The following is a 22286-nucleotide window of genomic DNA, read 5'->3' as shown; positions in this document are numbered from 1 at the left end:
ATATAGAGTCACAAAGAGTCAGATATGACTGAGCACACACACACTATTGTAGAGGTAGATATGAGACAAATAAGAGATGAAATAAAGGCAAACTACTGTTTAGTAATGATCTGAGCCACAAGAGCTACACGAAGGGAACACATTAAAACTACATGTGAATACAGATAATTCTAAAGTAAGAAGAACAGGGAGCACAAGGAAGAAAGAAAATTAAAAATTTGTGAGCTATCTCAAACTACCAAGAAAAACTTAATTCAACTGTAGGTGAGAGGCTGGAAACCAGAGCAGAGCAGTTTGGAGTACACCAGTAAAAAACTGAGCCAGTGGTTCCCCTGAATGGTATCAATGACAATTAGAAGAGGCAGAAGTCTATCAGAACCTTAGTTATGTAAGCAGCCTCCAGAGAACTAGGACAAGAACTGCCTCCAAGTCTTTTCCAACTAAACAACCACACACAAATTTAACTCTTTCAATATTAAGTAAAGAGAAACATTTAAATACACAAAAAGCAAACCATTTACTACCTACTAGGTAACTTTATTGAAAGTATCTTGCATTCATGATGGATGCTTTCTGGGTTATGCCACACATTTTAACATTAAAGGTTAAATTATTTTCTACATGCAAGTAGTATGAATAGTTTCCCCCACATGGGATCACTGATTATAAAAAGATGACACACCATATAGGCTATCTTTTTTAACTGAAAAGCTAGCAAACTAATTATTATATCTCCTCCCAAACCACTAACTGAGTAGTAACTGAGCCTTCAAAGCTGAGAGGGTTAAAAATGCAAAAATAAGCCCTCAGACCCAATTAAGGAAGCCCTGCTACATACAGGCTAATGAATACCAGGGGTACTTACTCCTCCAGGAAGATTAAAGACACTCTGATAACCCCACTCAAAGCATTTACCTCAAGTAGCCTTTATCCAGTTTCCAGTTGAATAAAGATAATACGTTGTTAAATTCTATTTCAGAAGGTTTTTTGCAAGTTGCTTTATTTACAACGCCAACTTTAAAAGTCACTGAACTAAAATTAACTGGACAATAAACTAGGCAGAAATTGCTTTACAAAAAGGGAAAGCCCAAAATGCCACTTTCTATAGGGAACCCACAGTTCAATTTTATTCAGAGCAAAGAAAAGAAACTTTCAATCACACTAGAAGAAACTGGGCCTTAAGTTTGGGAACTGTACTGAAACTACACATGCAATGAGGACAACATTCTGCTGATACAATTGACTTGCTGCTGCATTTGTTGACTCTTTTTCTAATATTAACAATTATAAACAAAGCAGTGCAACTAGTATTTGGAATAATCCTTACAGTGTTACAGCATTAGACACGAAATTTCACTTCTCCTCACACCACTGGTTCTCTTTGCGTACCTAGAAGAGACACATATAAGGAAGTACCTTAAGTAGTCTTTACTAAAACCACTACCTAATGATTCATCAATAGCCTGTGAGGTAGGTTAGAAAGACAGACTGAAAACTAGTAAAAAAAAAAAAAAAAAAAAAAAAACAGATTAAGAGTATACTTTCAGGTTGCCATTCTTTCCTTCCTGAGTTTTTTTATTGTGCCCTGCTGAAATTATCAAAAAAAGCAAAGACAATTGGCAATTACAGCTTTAGTCATGACCTGTGTCAACAAAATCATTCTGATCTATTCATTTCTTCTCAGTACACTAGTTATCCTGGCATACAATCCATAGGGCCTGCTCCTCTGAAGTAAAATACTGATGGTTTACATGTAAGGTCCCAGGTCCAAAACTAGTAACTGCTAAGGAACAAACATCAAACTGCACTATAAGAACTAATTGTTGTTATGCTTATAAAAGATCAGTATCATCTAAGTGCTTAGGCTAAGACACCAGTATATTTTTAGCATACCAAAGGGACCTATTTTCCCTCAAGTAAGGTAAAGACTTCTTGATATAAACACCTCTATTCCTAGCATGCTATGGGTTTTTAGTTTCTTTAAAAGCATTTGATTAAGAACAAGCTGTTAGCTACCTACCTGGGCTTCCTCTTCTTCAGTAAAATCATTTTTGATATTGAATGTCTTTCGAATCTCCTCAGGAGTTTTGCCCTTGATCATATTAGCAACAGTCTTGCAGGTAACATCAAGCAAACCTTTGATGTCTAAATAGTTTGCTGCCTGTAAAGTAATTGTCATTTTTACTATATACTTGATGCTTTAAATCAAATCCAAAGTTAGTGACTAAAATGAACATCTAATTCAGCTTAAAAAGCTAGTCAATTTTAAGAAATTAAAGACTTTGTTAAATCTTAAAGCCCAAAACAGGTCTATCTTGGAAGTATACACTTCAAAGCATATTCTGCTGTCATTAATCTTCTACATCCTTGTGGATTCTGTCTATCTGTTTCACCAGAGACAGATGTTGAGATCTCAACTGAGATTACAATTATGATTGTGGATTTACATACTTATCCTTCTACTGGTTTTGTTTCACTTTCTAGAAATTCTGCTCTTAAAAGTACAAAAACATTTAGGATTCCTATGTCCTCTTAATAATGAACAGATCCTTTATCATTATATAGTGAACCTCTTTAATCCTTTCATTCTTCACCCTGAAATCTAATATAGTCACTCTAGTTTTCTTTTGGTTATTACTGTTAGCATATTTTTTCCACCGTTTATAAACTTAATTGTGTCTTTATATTCAAAGTGAGTTTTTCTGGTAAAAATAGCTAAGTCTTATTTTTCTATCCAATTACTTGTGGTGACCATTTACATCTTTTTATTCTGGTAAAAAGTCACATAATACAAAACATATTACTTTAACCATATTTAACTGCACAGTTCAAGGGCACTAACTACATTCACCCTGCTGTGCAACTCTCACCGTCTTCTATTTCCTGAATTTTTCACTTTCCTAAACTGAAACTCTGTCCTCATTAAACATTTAATTCTCCATTCTCCCTCTCCATAGACCATTTACATTTAACGTGGTTATTGATACGTAGGTTTAAATATAGCACTGCACAAGTTTAAAGTTAAAATTCAGTATCAATGAATGTAACAAATGAAAAGTGCTAAAGGTTATGCCAAAAATATCCTATACTATGCATTAAAAACATACCAATATAAGTTCAAAGAGTGTCCCTTGGTCAACTTTCAGGAATTCTTGATCCCAAACAGGTATATCATCTGTTCGTTTTTCTTTGTTCTCATCATCCTCAGGAGGAGGAGGATCATCCTTGTGGTGAGTGCACCACTGAATGACCTACAACATAAAAAGTTTATTCTTATGTGGCATTTTATAACAAGGTACTTCCAACTGCTGGGGCAAGTTCATTCCTACACAGGGACTGGCTATACGTCAGCTTGAATAGTTAGTAGCCAAGCTTGACAATCACAACCCTAGAGGATGGAAGATCTTATATAACAGCAAACCAGTAAGGACCTAACAGAAGCAGAAGAGATTAAGAAAAGGTGGCAAGAACACACAGAAGAATTGTACAAAAAAGGTCTTAATTACCCAGATAACCACGGTGGTGTGGTTAGAGTTAGACATCCTGGAGTCTGAAAGTCAAGTGGGCCTTAGGAACAATTACTATGAACAAAGCTAGTGGGGGTGATTGAATTCAAGCTGAGCTATTTCAAATTCTAAAAGATGATGTTGTTAAAGTGCTGCACTCAACCAGCAAATCTATAAAACTCAGCAAAGCCCACAGGACCAGAAAAGGTCAATTTTCATTCCAATCCCAAAGAAAGGAAATGACAAAGAAATGTTCAAACTACTGTACAATTGCATTCATTTCACAGGCTAGCAAGGTTGTGCTCAAAATCCTTCAGGCTAGGCTTCGGCAGTATGTGAACTGAGAACTTCCAGAAATACAAGTTGAATTTAGAAAAGGCAGAAGAACCAAACTGCCAACGTTCGCTGCCTTATGGAGAAAGCAAGAGAATTCCAGAAAAACATCTACTGCTGCTTCAATAACTACACTAAAGCCTTTGAGAATGTGGATTGTAACAAACTGGAAAATTCTTAGAGCGATGGGAGTACCAGATCCCCTTACCTGTCTCTTGAGAAACCTGTATGCAGGTCAAGAAGCAACAGTTAGAACCAGATATGGAGCAACTGGTTCAAAAATGGAAAAGGAGTAGAACAAGGCTGTATATTGCCACCCTGCTTATTTAACTTATATGCAAAGAACATCATGTGAAATGTCAGGCTAGATGAATCACAATCTGGAATAAAGATTGCTGGGAGAAATATCAACAACCTCAGATATGCACATGATACCACTCTAATGACAGACAGTCTCTTGGTGAGGGTGAAAGAGGAGAGTGAAAAAACTGGCTTGAAACTCAATACTCAAAAAACTAAGATCATGGCATCTGGTCCCATCACTTCGTGGCAAATAAAAGGGAAAAATGTGGAAGCAGTGACAGATTTTATTTTCTTGGGCTCCAAAATCACTGCAGCCATGAAATTAAAAGATGCTTGCTCCTTGGAAGAAAAGCTATGACAAACCCAGACAGCGTATTAAAAATCAGAGACATCACTTTGCCAGCAAAACTGCTGCTTTTGAATTGTGATGCTGGAGAAGACTCTTGAGAGGAGATCAAACCAGTCAATCCTAAAGGAAATCAACCCTGAATATTCATTAGCTAAAGAAAATAAATCCTGAATACTCATTAGAAGGACTGATGCTGAAACTGAAGCTCCAATACTGTGGCCACCTGATGCGGAAGAGCTGACTCACTGGAAAAGACCCTGATGCTGGGAAAGATTAAAGAGGCAAAAGGAGGATGGGGCGGCAGAGGATGAGATGGTTAGATAGTATCACTGACTCATGAATTTGAGCAAACTCCAGGAGATAGTGGGCTTCCCAGATGGCTCAGTAAAGAATCTGTTTGCAGTGCAGGAGATCTGGGTTCAATTCCTGAGTCGGGAAGGTCTCTGGAGAAGGGAATGGCAACCCATTTCAGTATTCTTGCCTGGAAAATTCCATGGACAGAAGAGCCTGGCAGGCTACAGTTCACAAAGTTGTAAAGAGTTGGACATGACTGAGCAACGAACTCTTTCTCTTTCCAAGAGACAGTGTAGGACAGAGGAGCCTGGAGGCTCCAAGAGGTTGCAATGAGTAGACACGACTTTGTGACTGAACAAAAAGCATGTGGTCAAAAAAACTCATTAAGAACTCCTACAAAGTCTATTAGACTATAAAACGCATTAACCTGGAAAACATTATGCTAAGTGAAATAAGCCAGACACAAAGAATATTCTATGATCCCATTTTTAAAAGATACCCAGTACAGTCAAATTCATACACAGAACACAGAATAGTGATTTTAAGACACTTTTTACCTACACTAGGGACATTAAAAAGACTGGTAACAGCCAATCACAGTGAGAATATGGAAAAATATGCAGTATAGCTGCATCTCATGCCAAGCTCAAGAGAATACATAAAATCCAACTGTGTATGGTTAATGACTCTGAAAACTCCTTAAGAAGGGACCAATTGGAACCAACTATTCCCATCTCTAAACCTAGCCAGTTTTCCCCCTAATATGGAAACTGGATGCCGTTTCTTCAGAAGAGCATTTAATTACACAGCAGGCTCTATTAAGAAGCCACACTCCCTGAAACACTAATATGTAGATGGATGTTTATGCATAGGATAAGGTGATCAACTGAGAAAAAAACAAACCAAAAAAAAGCACGTATCATGTTCTCAAACTCCTTTTGAGGCACACCCACTCAGTAGACAAGCAATCAAAAATATTTTCCTTTTTGCTAACATTATACTATCATATATCAATAATTCAAATCTGCTAATGAAAAACACGTCTTAAATATTCACAGGGTTGGTTAACAAAACAAATACCTTAGTCATAATCTTACTATAGCTTTTTTTTAAGGACACTATATATCTCTATAAAAAGATCACCAAGATATTGCTAATTAAAAAAAGGATACGTATGTATTCACGTGTATAGTTTGCTTCCTTACCTTTTTCAATATTGCTGCATTAACATTTGGCAAGGGGACTGGATCATCATCTCCTTCATCATCCATTCCCAAATCTAAGAAAACAAGTGGGGAGTTGCCATTATTATCTAATTCCATTATAACAATCAGGCTGTTTCAAAAAAGTAATTTGCAAGACCAGTTTATCTGAAAGACTCAAAAAAGTATTTTACTTATTAAAACAAGTTTACCCAAAACTATATAAAAATGTGTGAGTTAACAAATACAGGAATATTATATAAGTAGAGTTCTTAATTAGGAAAAGTGATTTAATAAGTGGGATAACTGGCAACCACTTGGGAAAAAATAAAAGCCAGACTCCTACCCTTACTCTTGATACCAAACTCTCTAGATGGAGATCATTTAGGAAAATAAAACAATGTGAATTATTGTTTTATTTCTCAGAATGTTATGTTAAAATCTGAAGCCCAAATATGTACATACACACACATACACACAACAGATTATGCAGCCACTGACAAAAACAATGCAGGCAGCTCCACACTTACTGGTATGATTCAATATTAAAGTAATATACAGGTTGCTGTAACAAAAAAGTCTTTCATCATTTCTGTAAGGCAAAAATTTTAAAAAGATAGGGTTTTTCTGGAATGACTCAGGAAGTGAATGATTTTCCCAAATTATGTTATTCCTATTCCCAAGCTTTAAAGCATTCTTTTGTGGCATCTTATATCAGAATTATCTCAGTATGAAACTTTATTCCAAAGAACAGCAGTGTCTCAGTTTCTTGGTAGAATAGTTGTTTGGTATTTCTTTGGACGAAAAGTTTCTCTGAATGTATCAACTAAACATCATATGGCACGTTGGGGACACAGGCTTCCAGATGTCATCATAACTTTCAGATTACCAAAGTGGATGCTGAGCTCCAAAGAAAAAACTTAAAGTCTGTTATGTTACTCAGATTCTAAGAAAGAATGTTTTTCAAACCAAATGGATCTGTCTTCCAGAGTTGCCAAAGAAACGTGTAACAGTGCCAAGATTAAGTCAAAAGTTACTGCATTGCTATACTGGTTGTTTCACAGGATCAGTTATGCTGACACGGCTCAAACTTCTGGGTCCCTAATTTACAGCTATCCTAGGCAGTGAAGAATTAGCTACAAATATCCAAAGAAATCAGAACTGTAGGTGGGAATTGATGCGTAAATCATTCTTAACACTATAAGACTAGCTGAGGTAACCAAGGAATGAATGAGTATTGATGTAGTGAAGAGGTACAATGATTAAGCAAATCCTGGAGAACTGAAGGCTTTAAAAATGGGGAGTTAGGATGTGAGTGAGGAAAGTAGTAAGTATGCTGAATGTCAAATCTAGAAGGGACTGATCAAATGGCAGAAGCTCTCAGTAAGTATAGATGAGAACTGAAATGATGCACCTGACAACATGGAGCTCAATGAGCTTTCTCCAATCAAGTGGTAAAGATGAGAGTAGATTCAAAAAGAATCCTATTTTCCTGTATGCATGCATTCATTCATCTCCCCTCTGCTCTCCACCAATGCCTTTCCCTGATCCCATCTGAGAGTAAAACTACAAAATGACAATATTTCAATTTGGATCAAACCACTTACCCTTTTCTTGAACTAGTATGAAATAGTTTTAAATCAGAGGCGAGAGAAAGAAGTTCTACTATGTAATATACATGTGGTTTTGGAAGTGAACATATTACAGGAAATGCAGAAAACCAGCTTGTTTAGAAGATACAAATGTTATTTGGAAGCCTTAACTCATGTTAGAAATAAGGGCCTTATAGTTGTAATGATCCACTTCTCTAGCACTTAAACCAAGAATTTGCAATGTTTTTTTGCTAACAGAAGGCTCAAGTACCAACAGTCATTCCTTTAAGCTATTTAGTTTCAAGAATGTCTGAAAAACACTTGTATCCTGATACCACACCCTGGACCTGAAGAAATCAGTCAATTCATGTGTACACATGACACTTTTACTTCTGATTTTACAGTGATTAGATTTCATTTCAATTCACTCCAGTCCTCAAGAGACTAGATTTCTACATAAACCACTGGTACTTTAGATGAAGCCATTCACCTCCAAAGCCCAAAGACTATGGGAAGAAATGAACTGTTGCTGTCTACTATTCACTTGCTTCAGTGATCAAAGTTGACATGGAAAACCCAAGAAGTCCTATGTTCGTTCTAACTGGCAAATACTTCTTTGAAGCAGCAAAGGACCGATTAGGGTGCCAGGCACCAACTAAGATGAAGTAAAGAACACTTTCATTGCCAAAGCCAAGTATTTAGGCAGTAATTCTGGTATCAGTTTCTCCATCTTCTAGATAAAGCCTTACTCATCTGCCTTTAGGAATACTTGGTTAGCTTTCACATTCCTATGTGACCATACCACAGTTCATTCATTCAACACGTACTTGGTGAACAGTGATTGTGGGATGTATCAAGGGGTTTACAACTTAACTGAAGTAATCCATGTAAGTTAACCAGTGTACAGGACTGGTTAACCACATAGTTAAGTGCCACATTACTGTCGTCAATTGCCAAACTAAAAAACTGAAAAATCTCAAAGTATGTTCAGATTTTATTTTCTTTTAAAAAAAACAGAAGACAAACCTTCTGCCTCTCAGCTTCCATCTCTACCACACCTAGTATCTGACTTGTTAGAAGTCTAAATTATCTCTGAAATCCTAACTGATCAGTCTTCAATCTGATAATCCTCCCTTTTCCCTTGGCTTTCACAAATCCTACTCCAGGTTCTCCACTTCTGACTTTTCCACTCCTAACACCCCACCCTGCCTCAATATGGCCACTTGCCAATCTCATTTACTTACACACACACACACACACACCCCATACAAAGTAAGTCGATCTCCAGTGATCTATAACTCAGGGACCAAGAGCCAACAGTCAATTGACCAGTAGGTTATTACAAAGATCTTTTGAGGGAATCTCTTACACAACATGTTCAAGCTCAAAGTCATTTACTTTCCATTCCCCTCAAACTTGTTACTCAGCTCTATCAAGTACAGCATCACAATCACAACCCCAACAAAAAAACCTCAAATTTTAAACACATCCTGTCTCAGTTTACCTCAGAATGCTCTGCCAAAACATCTTTACTAGTTTGAAGTATCACCTCACTAGGACTACACACTATACTCTCTCCACAAGCCTAAAGAATAACAGCAGCCAAGATGTTTCCATAGCACCGCTTGGACTAATGCATTAATTATATCATGTGACCGTTGAGTATCCATAAATTTTGGTATTCACAGAGGGTCCTGAAACCAATCCCTTGCAGATATGGGGACAACTGTACTAAAGAACATTTTTACCACTCTAAGTATTTTTCTCCACCAGTTCTAGAAACTGATTTGTGTATCTCCATATATTATTGATGTCTACCAACCCAATGATATTAGTAAGAGATCCATGTTAATAGTAAAAGTTTTAAAACGCTTCAGGATTTGTTTTCTTGCCTTCTTTATGTAGTGTTCATGCTCTGCAGTTTCAAAGGAATGACAAAATAAAAGGGAAAACTTGGTTTAAAAAAAACACCTTGGTTTTTTTTTACTTGGTTTACAATCTACTCAGTTTACTCCCTCTGTTGAAACAAGGTGTTCTATTTAACTACCATATATAAGGTATCTTTTTACAAAGGCTTTAGTTTTTGCCATTAGAAATGTGAATGCAAATTTACTTGGAAGAGAAATGAGCCATTATCTGAGTCTTGGAAATCATTTCCATATTATTAATAGCCTACAATATTATCTACTTAATAAGAGAAAAAACTAACTCAGAAAATGCTGAAAAAATGACCTCTATCAGATAGATGTAGTTAATACTTTAAAGAAAAAACTTTACCTCTTCATACCCTTGAGCAATTTTGACAGAATGTTACTTCCAGACTATGTTTACAGGTTATATCAAACTACATATTTCTTCCCCTTTCCCCTGACCCAGGTTTTCTAATAAACTTACCTTCCAACATAGTCTTGATGGTCACAGATTGTTTTGCAATTTCAACATCAACTTCGAATATCTCTCCATCAGAGCTCTGCAACTTAATTGAAGGCATCTAAAAAAAAGGTATCATACCGAATTTGAAAAAGAGGTAATACTTCTATATGGCATTTCATCAACTGTAGCCTGTTAGAGCCCTTCCAACTCATTAACCATAAAATCCTAAGGACCTATAGTATATAACACTGTAAACACTCTGATTATTCACAGGCTAGCACACAAAGGTAGAAACCTTTTTTCTAAGTATAACTCCTAGGTACAGAAGCTTTTCACACCTGCTCTCACTGGTTTAAGATTTAGAATAAATAATTTATAATTCTGATGCAAAATACATCTAAAATGGACTTACTGACTCTGCCTTTCTGCTCTCACTGACTACCCCTATTTGAATAGTTAACTGCCACTATTAACCACCTGCACACCTGAGATCAGATCAGATCAGATCAGTCACTCAGTCATGTCCGACTCTTTGCGACCCCATGAATCGCAGCACGCCAGGCCTCCCTGTCCATCACCAACTCCCGGAGTTCACTGAGACTCAAGTCCATCGAGTCAGTGATGCCATCCAGCCATCTCATCCTCTGTCATCCCCTTCTCCTCCTGCCCCCAATCCCTCCCAAAGCTACCAAATAAGATAGTAATTTTCCCAGCAGTGAGACTTGTCAGTGAAAAATGAGTTCAGATCTAAAGAGTAGATCAGGATATACTTATGTTTGGATCAATGCAAGACCATATACAAGTGAATATAATATTTAATGAGAAGATGTTGTCCTAATGACTTAAACATAATTAACTTAAATTTTCTTTTTATCTTTCATTATTACTGACTGTCCAGGTATCCCCAGTTTAAGATCTTCCAAAATCCTCAGAGTAATAACCTATTATTTGCTCCAAAAAAAATTTATTAACTCAACGTTAATTATGAGTCATTAGGAAAAGGACACCTCTTACATAAAATTAAACAATTCAAAAGAGCTGAATTCTGACAAAAATTTTTTTAAAAAAAACCTCTTTAAAATTGAAACGTTCTAAGCGTCTAAGCCAGCAATTTCTTACCATCTTCAGATTTTTGGGTGAGTGGTTCAGGGAAGAGGGTAATGGCAGCAATACCTGACCCTAAAAATTCAAGACCTCTTTCAATTTCAAGTATAAATTTTTCAATCCTGTGACATCATTACAACTTAAAAACATAGAATTTGACACTGAAAACACCGATTGAACCTTTGTTAGGGTCCCAAGACTTAAAACCCATTAAAACAGTTAAAATATTCATTCTGCTTTCCCCAGATAAGTATCCCCATTTCCCAAAGAGACAAATTAGCACAAGGAAGCAAAAAGGTAAAGTTGTTTTAAAACAAGCCATTGAAATACCCAGCTCTCCCTCATCCATGGTTGGAGAGAATCAGATTTCATTTTTCATTTCACAAATATGTCTGTTTTCTCCATGTTGCTCAGTACCTGCCAATAATGCAGTTGTCAAGTTCCATGGGTAAAGACCCAGAGCAGAGGACCTTCTCTGTAACAAGGTGCTAACAAAAGGTATCCCCAAAAGAAGTATTTTAATGTGAGTTCAATTTCTAATTATGAAACATTCTTTGTTGTTTTTTTTTACTTTCCATGTACTGGAGTGAAAATTATTAGACAACCCCAAGTCCGGCAAAACAGCTGATAAAATTACGTTTAAGCATATTTCAAATGACTTTCGATAAACAGCAAGATCTGCTTACTCACAGTCAAATTCGTGTATTAGGTTACTTTTAAAGGAGTTGAGATCTTACTCAACAGCAAGGAAGCAATCGCTTAATCTGTAATTCGATGCCCTTTGTAACACTAAACTTGATACTCAAATAAATTTTTTTAGGGTCAAACATCTGGAATTCAGAGCAAAATTTAATAATGGATGAAATTTTGTTTGAAATGCTTTCAAGACTATTCCTTCAATTCCTTATGCTCCGGTATTTGTAAATTAAATCACCCTCTATGAGGTAGGTTTTATAGAGGAAAAAGAGGGAAAAGCCTGTTTTAAGTGACTCGAAATTCTAACACCTTTTAGGGGGTAGAATGAAACCTGCATTGCTCTATAACACAGAAACCTTCTACTATAATAAGGCTCTGATGAAAAAAATTCATGACCCCAAATCTAAGCGTGAAGTCTCCATTAAAAAGTGAACCAAAGCAGGGAATGAATATCCTTTCAAAAAAAAGCCAGGCACCTGGAGTTAACGCACCTAAAAAACCACACCACTATGACGATGGCATCTGCTATTACAACAACCGTTTCAGCAATCCCTAGCTGTGGTAAAACAGAAATATTCTGAAGGAGCAGGCGGCTCTCTGTCAAGATTCGGTCCCAGCAGTTAGGTAGGACCGGTGACTAGTGACGCCAGATACACAGGCGAGAAAGGATGTGAACCAAGAATCCAGCGTTCCCGGACTACCACTGCCACGCTCGCTCCGGACACCAAAACAATAAACATGGACACACGCCCACACTCACGACAACCCCTGGAACTCCATTAAAAGCCCCACCGCCACCCTCGCCCTGGGTCCTGGGGCCGGCAGGTTTACGGACAAGGGAGGCCCCCGGCCCCAGACTGGGCCTGCAGCCGAACACCGCGGCGGCTGATGGTCGCCCCGTGGAGAGGAGGCCCAATCCCAGGCTCGACTCGCACCTTCTCCCTCCCGCCCGCCGGGCACTCACCGGGGCGCCGTGAAGACGCGCGACTAGAGGCCGCCTCCTCGAGTCGAACCGAGGGGTGGGAGAACTGGGCCCGCTGGCACCTCCCGGAGAATGGGGGTCGACAACTGTTCCACCAGGCCTGAGGTGAGGCCAGGCCCAGGTGCCTCCCGCCTCCTCCTGGCCAAAGCCCTAACGGTATGACCACCAGCTCGCAACCCGCCCCTTCCAGCCCCGTCGGCGTCCACTTACGGTGGTAGGGCTCAAGGAGATGGCGGGCCGGAGGCTGAAGTGAGCAGGGCAACGTCGTCAAACAGCAACACTGAAGAGCGGAGAACAAGGCCACTACAGCGCGGCGGGGCGGCGCGGCGTCGGCCTTTATAGGAGCGGGCGCAGGCGCCGAGGACCCTGGGGCCCGTGACGTCACAGAACCGGCGGGGCTGGCCGGCGAGATCGCCTGACGGCAGGCGGAGGCCAACGGGACGGGCAAGGTGGAGACGCGGCTCGGCGAGGTCCGGCGGGCCTTGATTCTCACCCACTTCCTCGAAAGCTCGGCTCGCTCTCCTCAAAACAGGAACGGCGAACTGGCTGCGGTAAATCACGGTCTGCAGGGGTCCTTCAGGCGGGGGTGTCCTAAACTGAATTAAAGACCCAGGTCTTGAAAAGCCTAAAAGCCACGGGCGTAGGGGAAGGAGGGGGAAGGGAGTGAACTGGGAGGAGAAGGGTGGGGATAGAGGTGGGGAAGGGGGGTTTGAGGGAGGAAGAGGTGTTCTTGGGTGGGTGATGTTTGGGAGGGGCTGTGACTCCCTTTCAGGGTAGGGAAACTGGGACTCAGAATGGAGCTGGCAGGCAGCGTTGTGAGATTCTGCTTAGGGCCTCCGTGCCCTCCCCTGAACCTAACATGAGTTACCTCACTCTTCACAATAATCCATATGGTGAAATATCGTTATTCCCTTTTTTATTTGTGAGGGAACAGGTTCAGAACGAGGCAGTGCAAGGAGTTTTTGATACTCTTAACCCGTATTTCCTGCCAAGGACTTCTGAAGAGGCCTCTAGTCCAAAATAACCAGGGAGAGCCCAAGTCTAGAGTGGAGGTCTCAACCGGTGAACATCCGTTCTGCATAAGTGTATTGAGCCTGGGGCGGGAGTTGGGGGGTGGGGGCGAGGACTGGGGAAGAGCTCTGCAGCAAACTAGGCAGCCAGAGTCCAACCCGCTCTGAACACTTGTGTGGGATGCTCCCTGATAATTTTGCTTTGGATGAACCCAACCCTTAAGACACGACTGAGCGACTGAACTGAACTGAACTGAACCCATAAGGGAAAGGGATAAGTCTGAAAATTCCCACCCCCACCCTCGCCAGTCAGGAACTTTGACCCTACCCTGCTCTGCCTAGGGAACAACAGCCACCCCACCCCAGGAGACAAGGCGCCAGCTCACCTAACCAACAAGCACGTGACTGGTATTCTTGACGCCAAAGAGACAAAAGACACTTCCACACAGGGGCCCCTAAAGAAAGCAGAGGCCCACAGCTCTTGTGGGATGGGACTGGGCAGGGAGGCCAAGCAGCTCCTTGGGTTACCAGGTCTTTGTCTGCAAGCTGTGGTATCCAGTGTCTGCCAGGTGCCACAGCTGATGACAGGAAGATCAAAGGACCTGCAGGCCTCATACTTTTTTTGTCACAGCACAACCCTGCCCTCACTAGCTCCAGTTTCTGGTCTCCTAGTCAAGGCCCACTGGAGTCCCTTTGCTCCCCTGCTTACGGCATACCAGGTGGCACCGGCTAGTCTTGTTGAGCATACTAATCAGTGCCAATCACACATCTAATCTGAAGATCCCACACAGGGCCTGGCATAAAGTAAGAGTATGCTTTTTCCAAGTATGTTTGTGCTCCCTCAGCATTAGAATCACAAAGAGAATCTTTTTTTTTTAATTTTTTGTGATGTACACCATTGTTAAAGTCTTTATTGAATTTGTTACAGTATTGTTTCTATTTTGGCTTTTTGGCCGGAGACATGTGGTATTTTAGCTCCCTGACCAGGGACGCTCCCTTTGCATTGGAAGGTGAAGTCTTAACCAGGGAACTCCCTGAAAGTCTTGTTTTTTAAATGCAGATCTTATTACTCTTACAGCTATCCTTGCATAGATTATCTCAGGAAAGATAAACAAGTAGTTGTTTGCCTCAGGGGAGGGGAACTAGGTGAAGAGAGAAGATCCATATAAATCCATATAAATGTATGACATATTCAAAATTTTCTTTACTTCAAAAAAATTGGCATCAGGTCAAGAAAAATGAGGATTCCTGGGTCCAGTCTTGATCTAATGAATCAGACTCCCTGGGGGCAGGTTTTTCTGCCTTTGAACAAGTTCTCTCAAGTGATTCTTAAAGGGTAAGTTGAGAAACCACTATGGTAGGAACTCAGTGATGAAGCACTGCTAAGAAGGGGCCAGCAGTGTCTGTCAAGGGTGACTCATTTAGCTTCACATTTTCTGAATCAACCTTACCCTCCACTCAGGAGAGATAAGACAGTTGCAGGACTGTGAGCTACAGGCTGGGGAACACGAATTTCCACTCATTTATACATAATCACTGGAGAAGGAAATGACAGTCCACTCCAGTATTCTTGCCTGGAGAATCCCATGGACAGAGAAGCCTGATGAGCTGCAGTCCATAGGGTTGCATAGAGTCGGACACGACTAAAGCAACTTAGCACATATACATAATCACCAGATCAGAAAGGACTGGCCTCCACACAGTCCCCTTGGAATATGGGGGTGTGAGGCGGAGTTCTGCTGATTCCACAGTGGCATCGAGAAGGCTGAGGTCTCATGCTTACTTCAATTACTCCACACACCATGTGATCAAAAAGGATCTTTGAAGGAGAAAGGACTTTTCCAGTGTCACAAAGCTACTGCAGAGCAGGGCTGAGGTTCCAGCACCAGCTATGCTTCTGTAACCAGATATTGAATTTTAGCCCCATCCTCAAATGCCAGGAATATTTTCTGATTAACCATACCCAGCATATTATACCTCCAGGGAAGCTAAAGCCCTGGGATTCAAACAGTCCAGGTGGGAAAATCTGGTTTTTATGGTGAATTCATTTCTAGAGATGATCTCCTTTTGTAAATAGAGTTTCACTGCTGAAAAGGGTTGACAGCATTCCTATGAAGACCTGCCCTCTCAGTGGATCTAAAATCAGATTTTCCTGCCCAGAATTCAATCACATTCCCTTTCTCAGACAACTACCTATAGCCCATAGGACAGCATGTAAGCTAAGAAGTAACACAGTCTTCATGGTCAGAGATCCACTGGCTGTACTCTCCTGCTGTGTCAACTTGCTCAGTCTTGCTCTCCTGATAGAGTGGTGAGCACAGCCACTGTTGACTGTTATGTAACCTTAGGCAAGTTATTTCACCTCTCTAAGCCTCACATTCCTCTGCTTAGCCCCTCCTTCTTCCCTGTTGTCAAACTCTTAAGTCTTCCATCTAAAATCACCTAAAATAAGACTTCCTTATTACTCCTGTGGAGAGAGTGCTGAATGCAAAGAAAAAAAGAGTGAAATTCTTGGATCTTGATTTGCAAAATGGACTCTTGAAACCCAAAGCTGTTTAGAGCAAGAAAATTCTTTTAGAGCAGTGAAAATCCAAGAGGCTGAAGGACTCATATTTTACATCAGCAATAGCAGAGTCAGGAAGAAGGTATGATAATACCAGAGTCAGTTTTCCAAAAGAATGGGGGTGGGGAAAAATTATATCAAAGAGAGCATTACAGTTAGCTACTGGGGTGGGTCTCTGAGAAGAGACTCTCTCATTTCCTCCCCCAATCCCCTCTACCCAGGGATAAGGGGAGAATAGGACCCCCCAAAAAGGTTTGGGAGCTCTGAGAGTGAAGAGAATCTGTGCTTGGTCTGTAAGTTGCTCAAAGAGGGCCTAGATAGGCAGACAGTAGGTTGTGGGATGTAATAAACAGAACCAAATGAACCTAGAAGAATCTGGACAATCCAAGCCAGAGACCATGGACAAACATAGACATCTGTGGGCACAGTAGAAATCAAGGATGACAGTTCACAGCTAGTAGAGGTCAAGTCTACCTGCCTCGATGAGCAGTTGAAGATGGATGTTGACCAAGGACCAGGCAATCTCCAGCCCCCTCAACTCCCACTCCATGCCATGATCACATAAGTTCAGGATATAGTTGTGACCCTGGATAGAAGAAGAGGGACAAAACCCTCAACTTAACTGAGCACACCCCTGAAATGACTGAATGATCATACAACCGTCTGAAATGAACAGGTTATATTTTTGCTGTCAAATGGAAGTAGGTACTATAGAAAGTAATGAGAGCCATCAGCCTTCCCTGGTGGCTCAGTGGCAAAGAATTCTCTTGCCAATGCAGGAGACGTGGGTTCAATCCCTGGTACAGGAAGATGCCACATGCTGCAGAACAAAAAAGCCCATGCACCACAACTATTAGGCCTGTGCTCTAGAGCCTGAGAGCCGCAACTACTGAGCTCATTAGCCACAATTACTGAAGCCAGAGTGGCCTAGAGCCCATGCTCCACAAAAAAGTCACTTCAATGAGGAACCCACACACTAAAACTAGAGAGTAGCCCCCATTCGCCACAACTAGAGAAAATCCAGAGCAGCAACAAAGACCCAGCGCAGCCAAAAATAAATAAATAAATAAAATTATATATAAAAAAGAGACCTATCATTTTGGCACACCCAAATTTTCTGACAAAATCTCATACAGCCAGGGTGCACAGGAATCATATAGATCCGCTGCTGCCCACTTGCTCTTCACATTCTGTGTGATCTGGGTGGGCTATGTGGCTTCCCTTCTAGCCTCAGTTTCGATGTCTGTAGAATGGGGCTTTTGGTAATACCTACCTCACAGAATTTTTATGAAACTTATTTCAATCACTAGAATGGCTAAGCATGAATGATAATACCAAGTATTACCAAGGATGTGGAACAAATGGAACTCTCACACATTGCTGGTGGGAGTACCGATTGCTATATTTCAGAAAATTGACAACATCTACTAAAACTAAACATGCATATACCTAGTGGCTCAGTAATCCCAATTCTGGACTAATCTGCAACATGAGTAAGTCCTCATGTCCATCAAAAGATATGTTTAGGAATGTTCCCAGTAACTTTTAAGAGGAAAAAAATAGAAATAATAAATCCAACAACTGTTAAATGAAAAAATAAATTGTTATATCTTTGTACAATGGAACACTAAACAGCAATGAAAAAGAAACCTCTTATATAACCATGGATGTATCTCACAATGTTGACCAAAAGAAGGTAGACACAGGAGTACTTATTTTATGAGCCCACTGAAATTAAGACCAAAAACAGGCAAACACTAACGTTGGTGAGAGAAGATAGAATAATAGTTCCCTTTGCCAGGAAAAGCAGGTACTCATGAGGGAAGCTCTGGGATGCTGGCAGTTACCTAACTTGATTCAGGTGGTAGTTTCATAGGTGTATGCACATATAAAAATTTACTGAGCTATAATCATATTTGTGTATTGTATACAAGTCATAACAATTTAAAAGTTGGGGGGGGGCGGTATATGAAAATGGATGTTGTGTGCTTAGCATGGATCCAGAGTCAAGTCCAAATGGAACTTCAAGCCCCTGTAGCCTCCCCTTCAGGGCTTCCCAGATCGCTCAAGTGGTAAAGAATCTGCATAAAGAGTACAGGAGACTCAGAAGATGTGGGTTCCACCCCTGGGTCAGGAAGACTGCCTGAAGGAGGAAGTGGCAACCCATTCCAGTATTCCTGCCTGGAAAATTCCATGGACAGAGGAGCCTAGTGGGCTACAGTCCATGGAGTAAAAGTCGGACATGACTGAGTGACTGAGCACACATGCCCACAGCCTGTCCTTCACGTGGTACCCAACCTTCCACAACCCAGTCTGCAAAAGTACTGAAAAACAATGGGAAGGAAAGTGGGAAGTTTTGCAAGGCCCCTGTGTCTCATCTGCCCAGGGTGGAAGTATCTAACTGAGGCCTTAGGCAACACTATGGGAACGGCCACTAGTCGGCTTCCTTGATTCTATTACAGCCAATCCATGCGCTGGGTCTCCCCTGGAGGGCTATGGACCCACCCGCTGGAAGTTGCCATGGAAGCTCTCAGTAGAAGGGCATCCAACTTAAACGGTACAGGAGAAAATGTCCTGATCCATATTTGTACCAAGTACCATCACAGAGCTGTGGGCACAGGCTCGACTGGAGGACTGTCAAGCCAGAGTGGGCCTGCCCATAAGACTGAGATGGATTATGAAAATTGTCCCAGCCACTCAGCAGACAAGCGGGGAGGTGAGATTTGAACCTAGGTTTGGCTGACTCACTGCAGAAAAATCAAGGTTTCCCAGAAGAACACAGGTTCTTCTCTGTTCCACTCTCTCTCCCGGAAGGAAAGTTTATGGGAACATGTAGGTGCCCCTGTGGGCTCAGAGTGGGCAGACTGTACCCTGTGAAGGCAGGGACAGGTAGAGGGTTGCCCTACAGGCTGGTCTTGCATTTCATGTGAAGATGGATACAATAAAGGACAGAAAATGTATGGACCTAACAGAAGCAGAAGATATTAAGAAGAGGTGGCAAGAATATACAGAAGAACTATATAAGAAAGATCTTAATGACCCAGATAACAATGATAGTGTGATCACTCACCTAGAGCCACACATCCTGGAGCAAGAAGTCAAGTGGTCCTTGGGAAGCATCACTACGAACAAAGCTTGTGGAGGTGATGGAATTCCAGCTGATCTATTTCAAATCCTAAAAGATGATGCTGTGAAAGTGGTGCATTCAGTATGCCACCAAATTCAGAAAACTCAGCAGTGGCCATAGGACTAGAAAGGTCAGTTTTCATGCCAATCCCAAAGAAAGGCAATGCCAAAAAATGTTCACACTACCGCACAATTGCACTCATCTCACACTCTAGCAAAGTAATACTCAAAATTCTCCAACCTAGGCTTCAAAAGTACGTGAACAGAGAACTTCCAGATGTTGAAGCTGGATTCAGAAAAGGTCAAAGAACGAGAAATCAAATTGTCAACATCCATTGTATCACGACCCAGATAATCACGATGGTGTGATCACTGACCTACAGCCAGACATCCTGGAATGTGAAGTCAAGTGGGCCTTAGAAAGCATCACTACGAACAAAGCTAGTGGAGGTGATGGAATTCCAGTTGAGCTATTCCAAATCCTGAAAGATGATGCTGTGAAAGTGCTGCACTCAATATGCCAGCAAATTTGGAAAACTCAGCAGTGGCCACAGGACTGGAAAAGGTCAGTTTTCATTCCAATCCCAAAGAAAGGCAATGCCAAAGAATGCTCAAACTACCGCACAATTGCACTCATCTCACACGCTAGTAAAGTAACACTCAAAATTCTCCAAGCCAGGCTTCAGCAATATGTGAACTGTGAACTTCCTGATGTTCAAGCTGGTTTTAGAAAAGGCAGAGGAACCAGAGATCAAATTGCCAACATCTGCTGGATCATGGAAAAAGCAAGAGAGTTCCAGAAAAACATCTATTTCTGCTTTATTGACTATGCCAAAGCCTTTGACTGTGTGGATCACAATAAACTGTGGAAAATTCTGAGAGATGGGAATACCAGACCACCTGACCTGCCTCTTGAGAAATCTGTATGCAGGTCAGGAAGCAACAGTTAGAACTGGACATGGAACAACAGACTGGTTCCAAATAGGAAAAGGACTTCGTCAAGATTGTATATTGTCACCCTGTTTATTTAACTTATATGCAGAGTACATCATGAGAAACGCTGGACTGGAAGAAACACAAGCTGGAATCAAGATTGCCGGGAGAAATATCAACAACCTCAGATATGCAGATGACACCACCCTTATGGCAGAAAGTGAGATCAGATCAGATCAGTCGCTCAGTCGTGTCCGACTCTTTGCAACCCCAGGAATCGTAGCACGCCAGGCCTCCCTGTCCATCACCAACTCCCAGAGTTCACTCAGACTCACGTCCATCGAGTCAGTGATGCCATCCAGCCATCTCATCCTCTGTCATCCCCTTCTCCTCCTGCCCCCAATCCCTCCCAGCATCAGAGTCTTTTCCAATGAGTCAACTCTTCGCATGAGGTGGCCAAAGTACTGGAGTTTCAGCTTTAGCATCATTTCTTCCAAAGATATCCCAGGGCTGATCTCCTTCAGAATGGACTGGTTGGATCTTCTTGCAGTCCAAGACTCTCAAGAGTCTTCTCCAACACCACAGTTCAAAAGCATCAATTCTTCAGTGCTCAGCCTTCTTCACAGTCCAACTCTCACATCCATACATGACCACAGGAAAAACCATAGCCTTGACGAGATGGACCTTTGTTGGCCAAGTAATGTCTCTGCTTTTGAACATGCTATCTAGGTTGGTCATAACCTTCCTTCCAAGGAGTAAGTGTCTTTTAATTTCATGGCTGCAGTCACCATCTGCAGTGATTTTGGAGCCCAGAAAAATAAAGTCTGACACTGTTTCCACTGTTTCCCCATCTATTTCCCATGAAGTGGTGGGACCAGATGCCGTGATCTTCATTTTCTGAATGTTGAGCTTTAAGCCAACTTTTTCACTCTCCACTTTCACTTTCATCAAGAGGCTTTTGAGTTCCTCTTCACTCTCTGCCATAATGGTGGTGTCATCTGCATATCTGAGGTTATTGATATTTCTCCCGGCAATCTTGATTCCAGCTTGTGTTTCTTCCAGTCCAGCGTTTCTCATGATGTACTCTGCATATAAGTTAAATAAACAGGGTGACAATATACAATCTTGACGAAGTCCTTTTCCTATTTGGAACCAGTCTGTTATTCCATGTCCAGTTCTAACTGTTGCTTCCTGACCTGCATACAGATTTCTCAAGAGGCAGGTCAGGTGGTCTGGTATTCCCATCTCTCAGAATTTTCCACAGTTTATTGTGATCCACACAGTCAAAGGCTTTGGCATAGTCAATAAAGCAGAAATAGATGTTTTTCTGGAACTCTCTTGCTTTTTCCATGATCCAGCAGATGTTGGCAATTTGATCTCTGGTTCCTCTGCCTTTTCTAAAACCAGCTTGAACATCAGGAAGTTCACAGTTCACATATTGCTGAAGCCTGGCTTGGAGAATTTTGAGTGTTACTTTACTAGCGTGTGAGATGAGTGCAATTGTGCGGTAGTTTGAGCATTCTTTGGCATTGCCTTTCTTTGGGATTGGAATGAAAACTGACCTTTTCCAGTCCTGTGGCCACTGCTGAGTTTTCCAAATTTGCTGGCATATTGAGTGCAGCACTTTCACAGCATCATCTTTCAGGATTTGGAATAGCTCAACTGGAATTCCATCACCTCCACTAGCTTTGTTCGTAGTGATGCTTTCTAAGGCCCACTTGACTTCACATTCCAGGATGTCTGGCTGTAGGTCAGTGATCACATCATCGTGATTGTCTGGGTCGTGAAGATCTTTTTTGTACAGTTCTTCTCTGTATTCTTGCCATCTCTTCTTAATATCTTCTGCTTTTGTTAGGTCCATACCATTTCTGTCCTTTATCGAGCTCATCTTTGCATGAAATGTTCCTTTGGTATCTCTGA

General features: G+C 41.2%; 1 protein-coding gene across 1 annotated transcript; it reads right to left on the bottom strand.

Annotated features, from left to right (window-relative positions):
- Positions 1–516: 516 nt before the first annotated feature.
- SKP1 (S-phase kinase associated protein 1) lies at positions 517–13197 on the bottom strand. The gene is made up of 6 exons (XM_027546500.1): positions 12945–13197; positions 9974–10070; positions 5991–6064; positions 3108–3251; positions 2021–2161; positions 517–1389 (listed from the first exon to the last, which is right to left on the bottom strand). The coding sequence occupies exons 2-6, from the start codon at positions 10068–10070 to the stop codon at positions 1354–1356; spliced, it is 492 nt and encodes a 163-aa protein (XP_027402301.1). The 5' UTR covers positions 12945–13197; the 3' UTR covers positions 517–1353.
- Positions 13198–22286: the final 9089 nt, after the last annotated feature.

The sequence above is a fragment of the Bos indicus x Bos taurus genome, chromosome 7, assembly GCF_003369695.1.
Source record: "Bos indicus x Bos taurus breed Angus x Brahman F1 hybrid chromosome 7, Bos_hybrid_MaternalHap_v2.0, whole genome shotgun sequence".
NCBI lineage: Eukaryota > Metazoa > Chordata > Mammalia > Artiodactyla > Bovidae > Bos > Bos indicus x Bos taurus.
The sequence above is the reverse complement of the archived record's forward strand: the minus strand, read 5'-3'. Positions and strand labels throughout refer to the sequence as shown.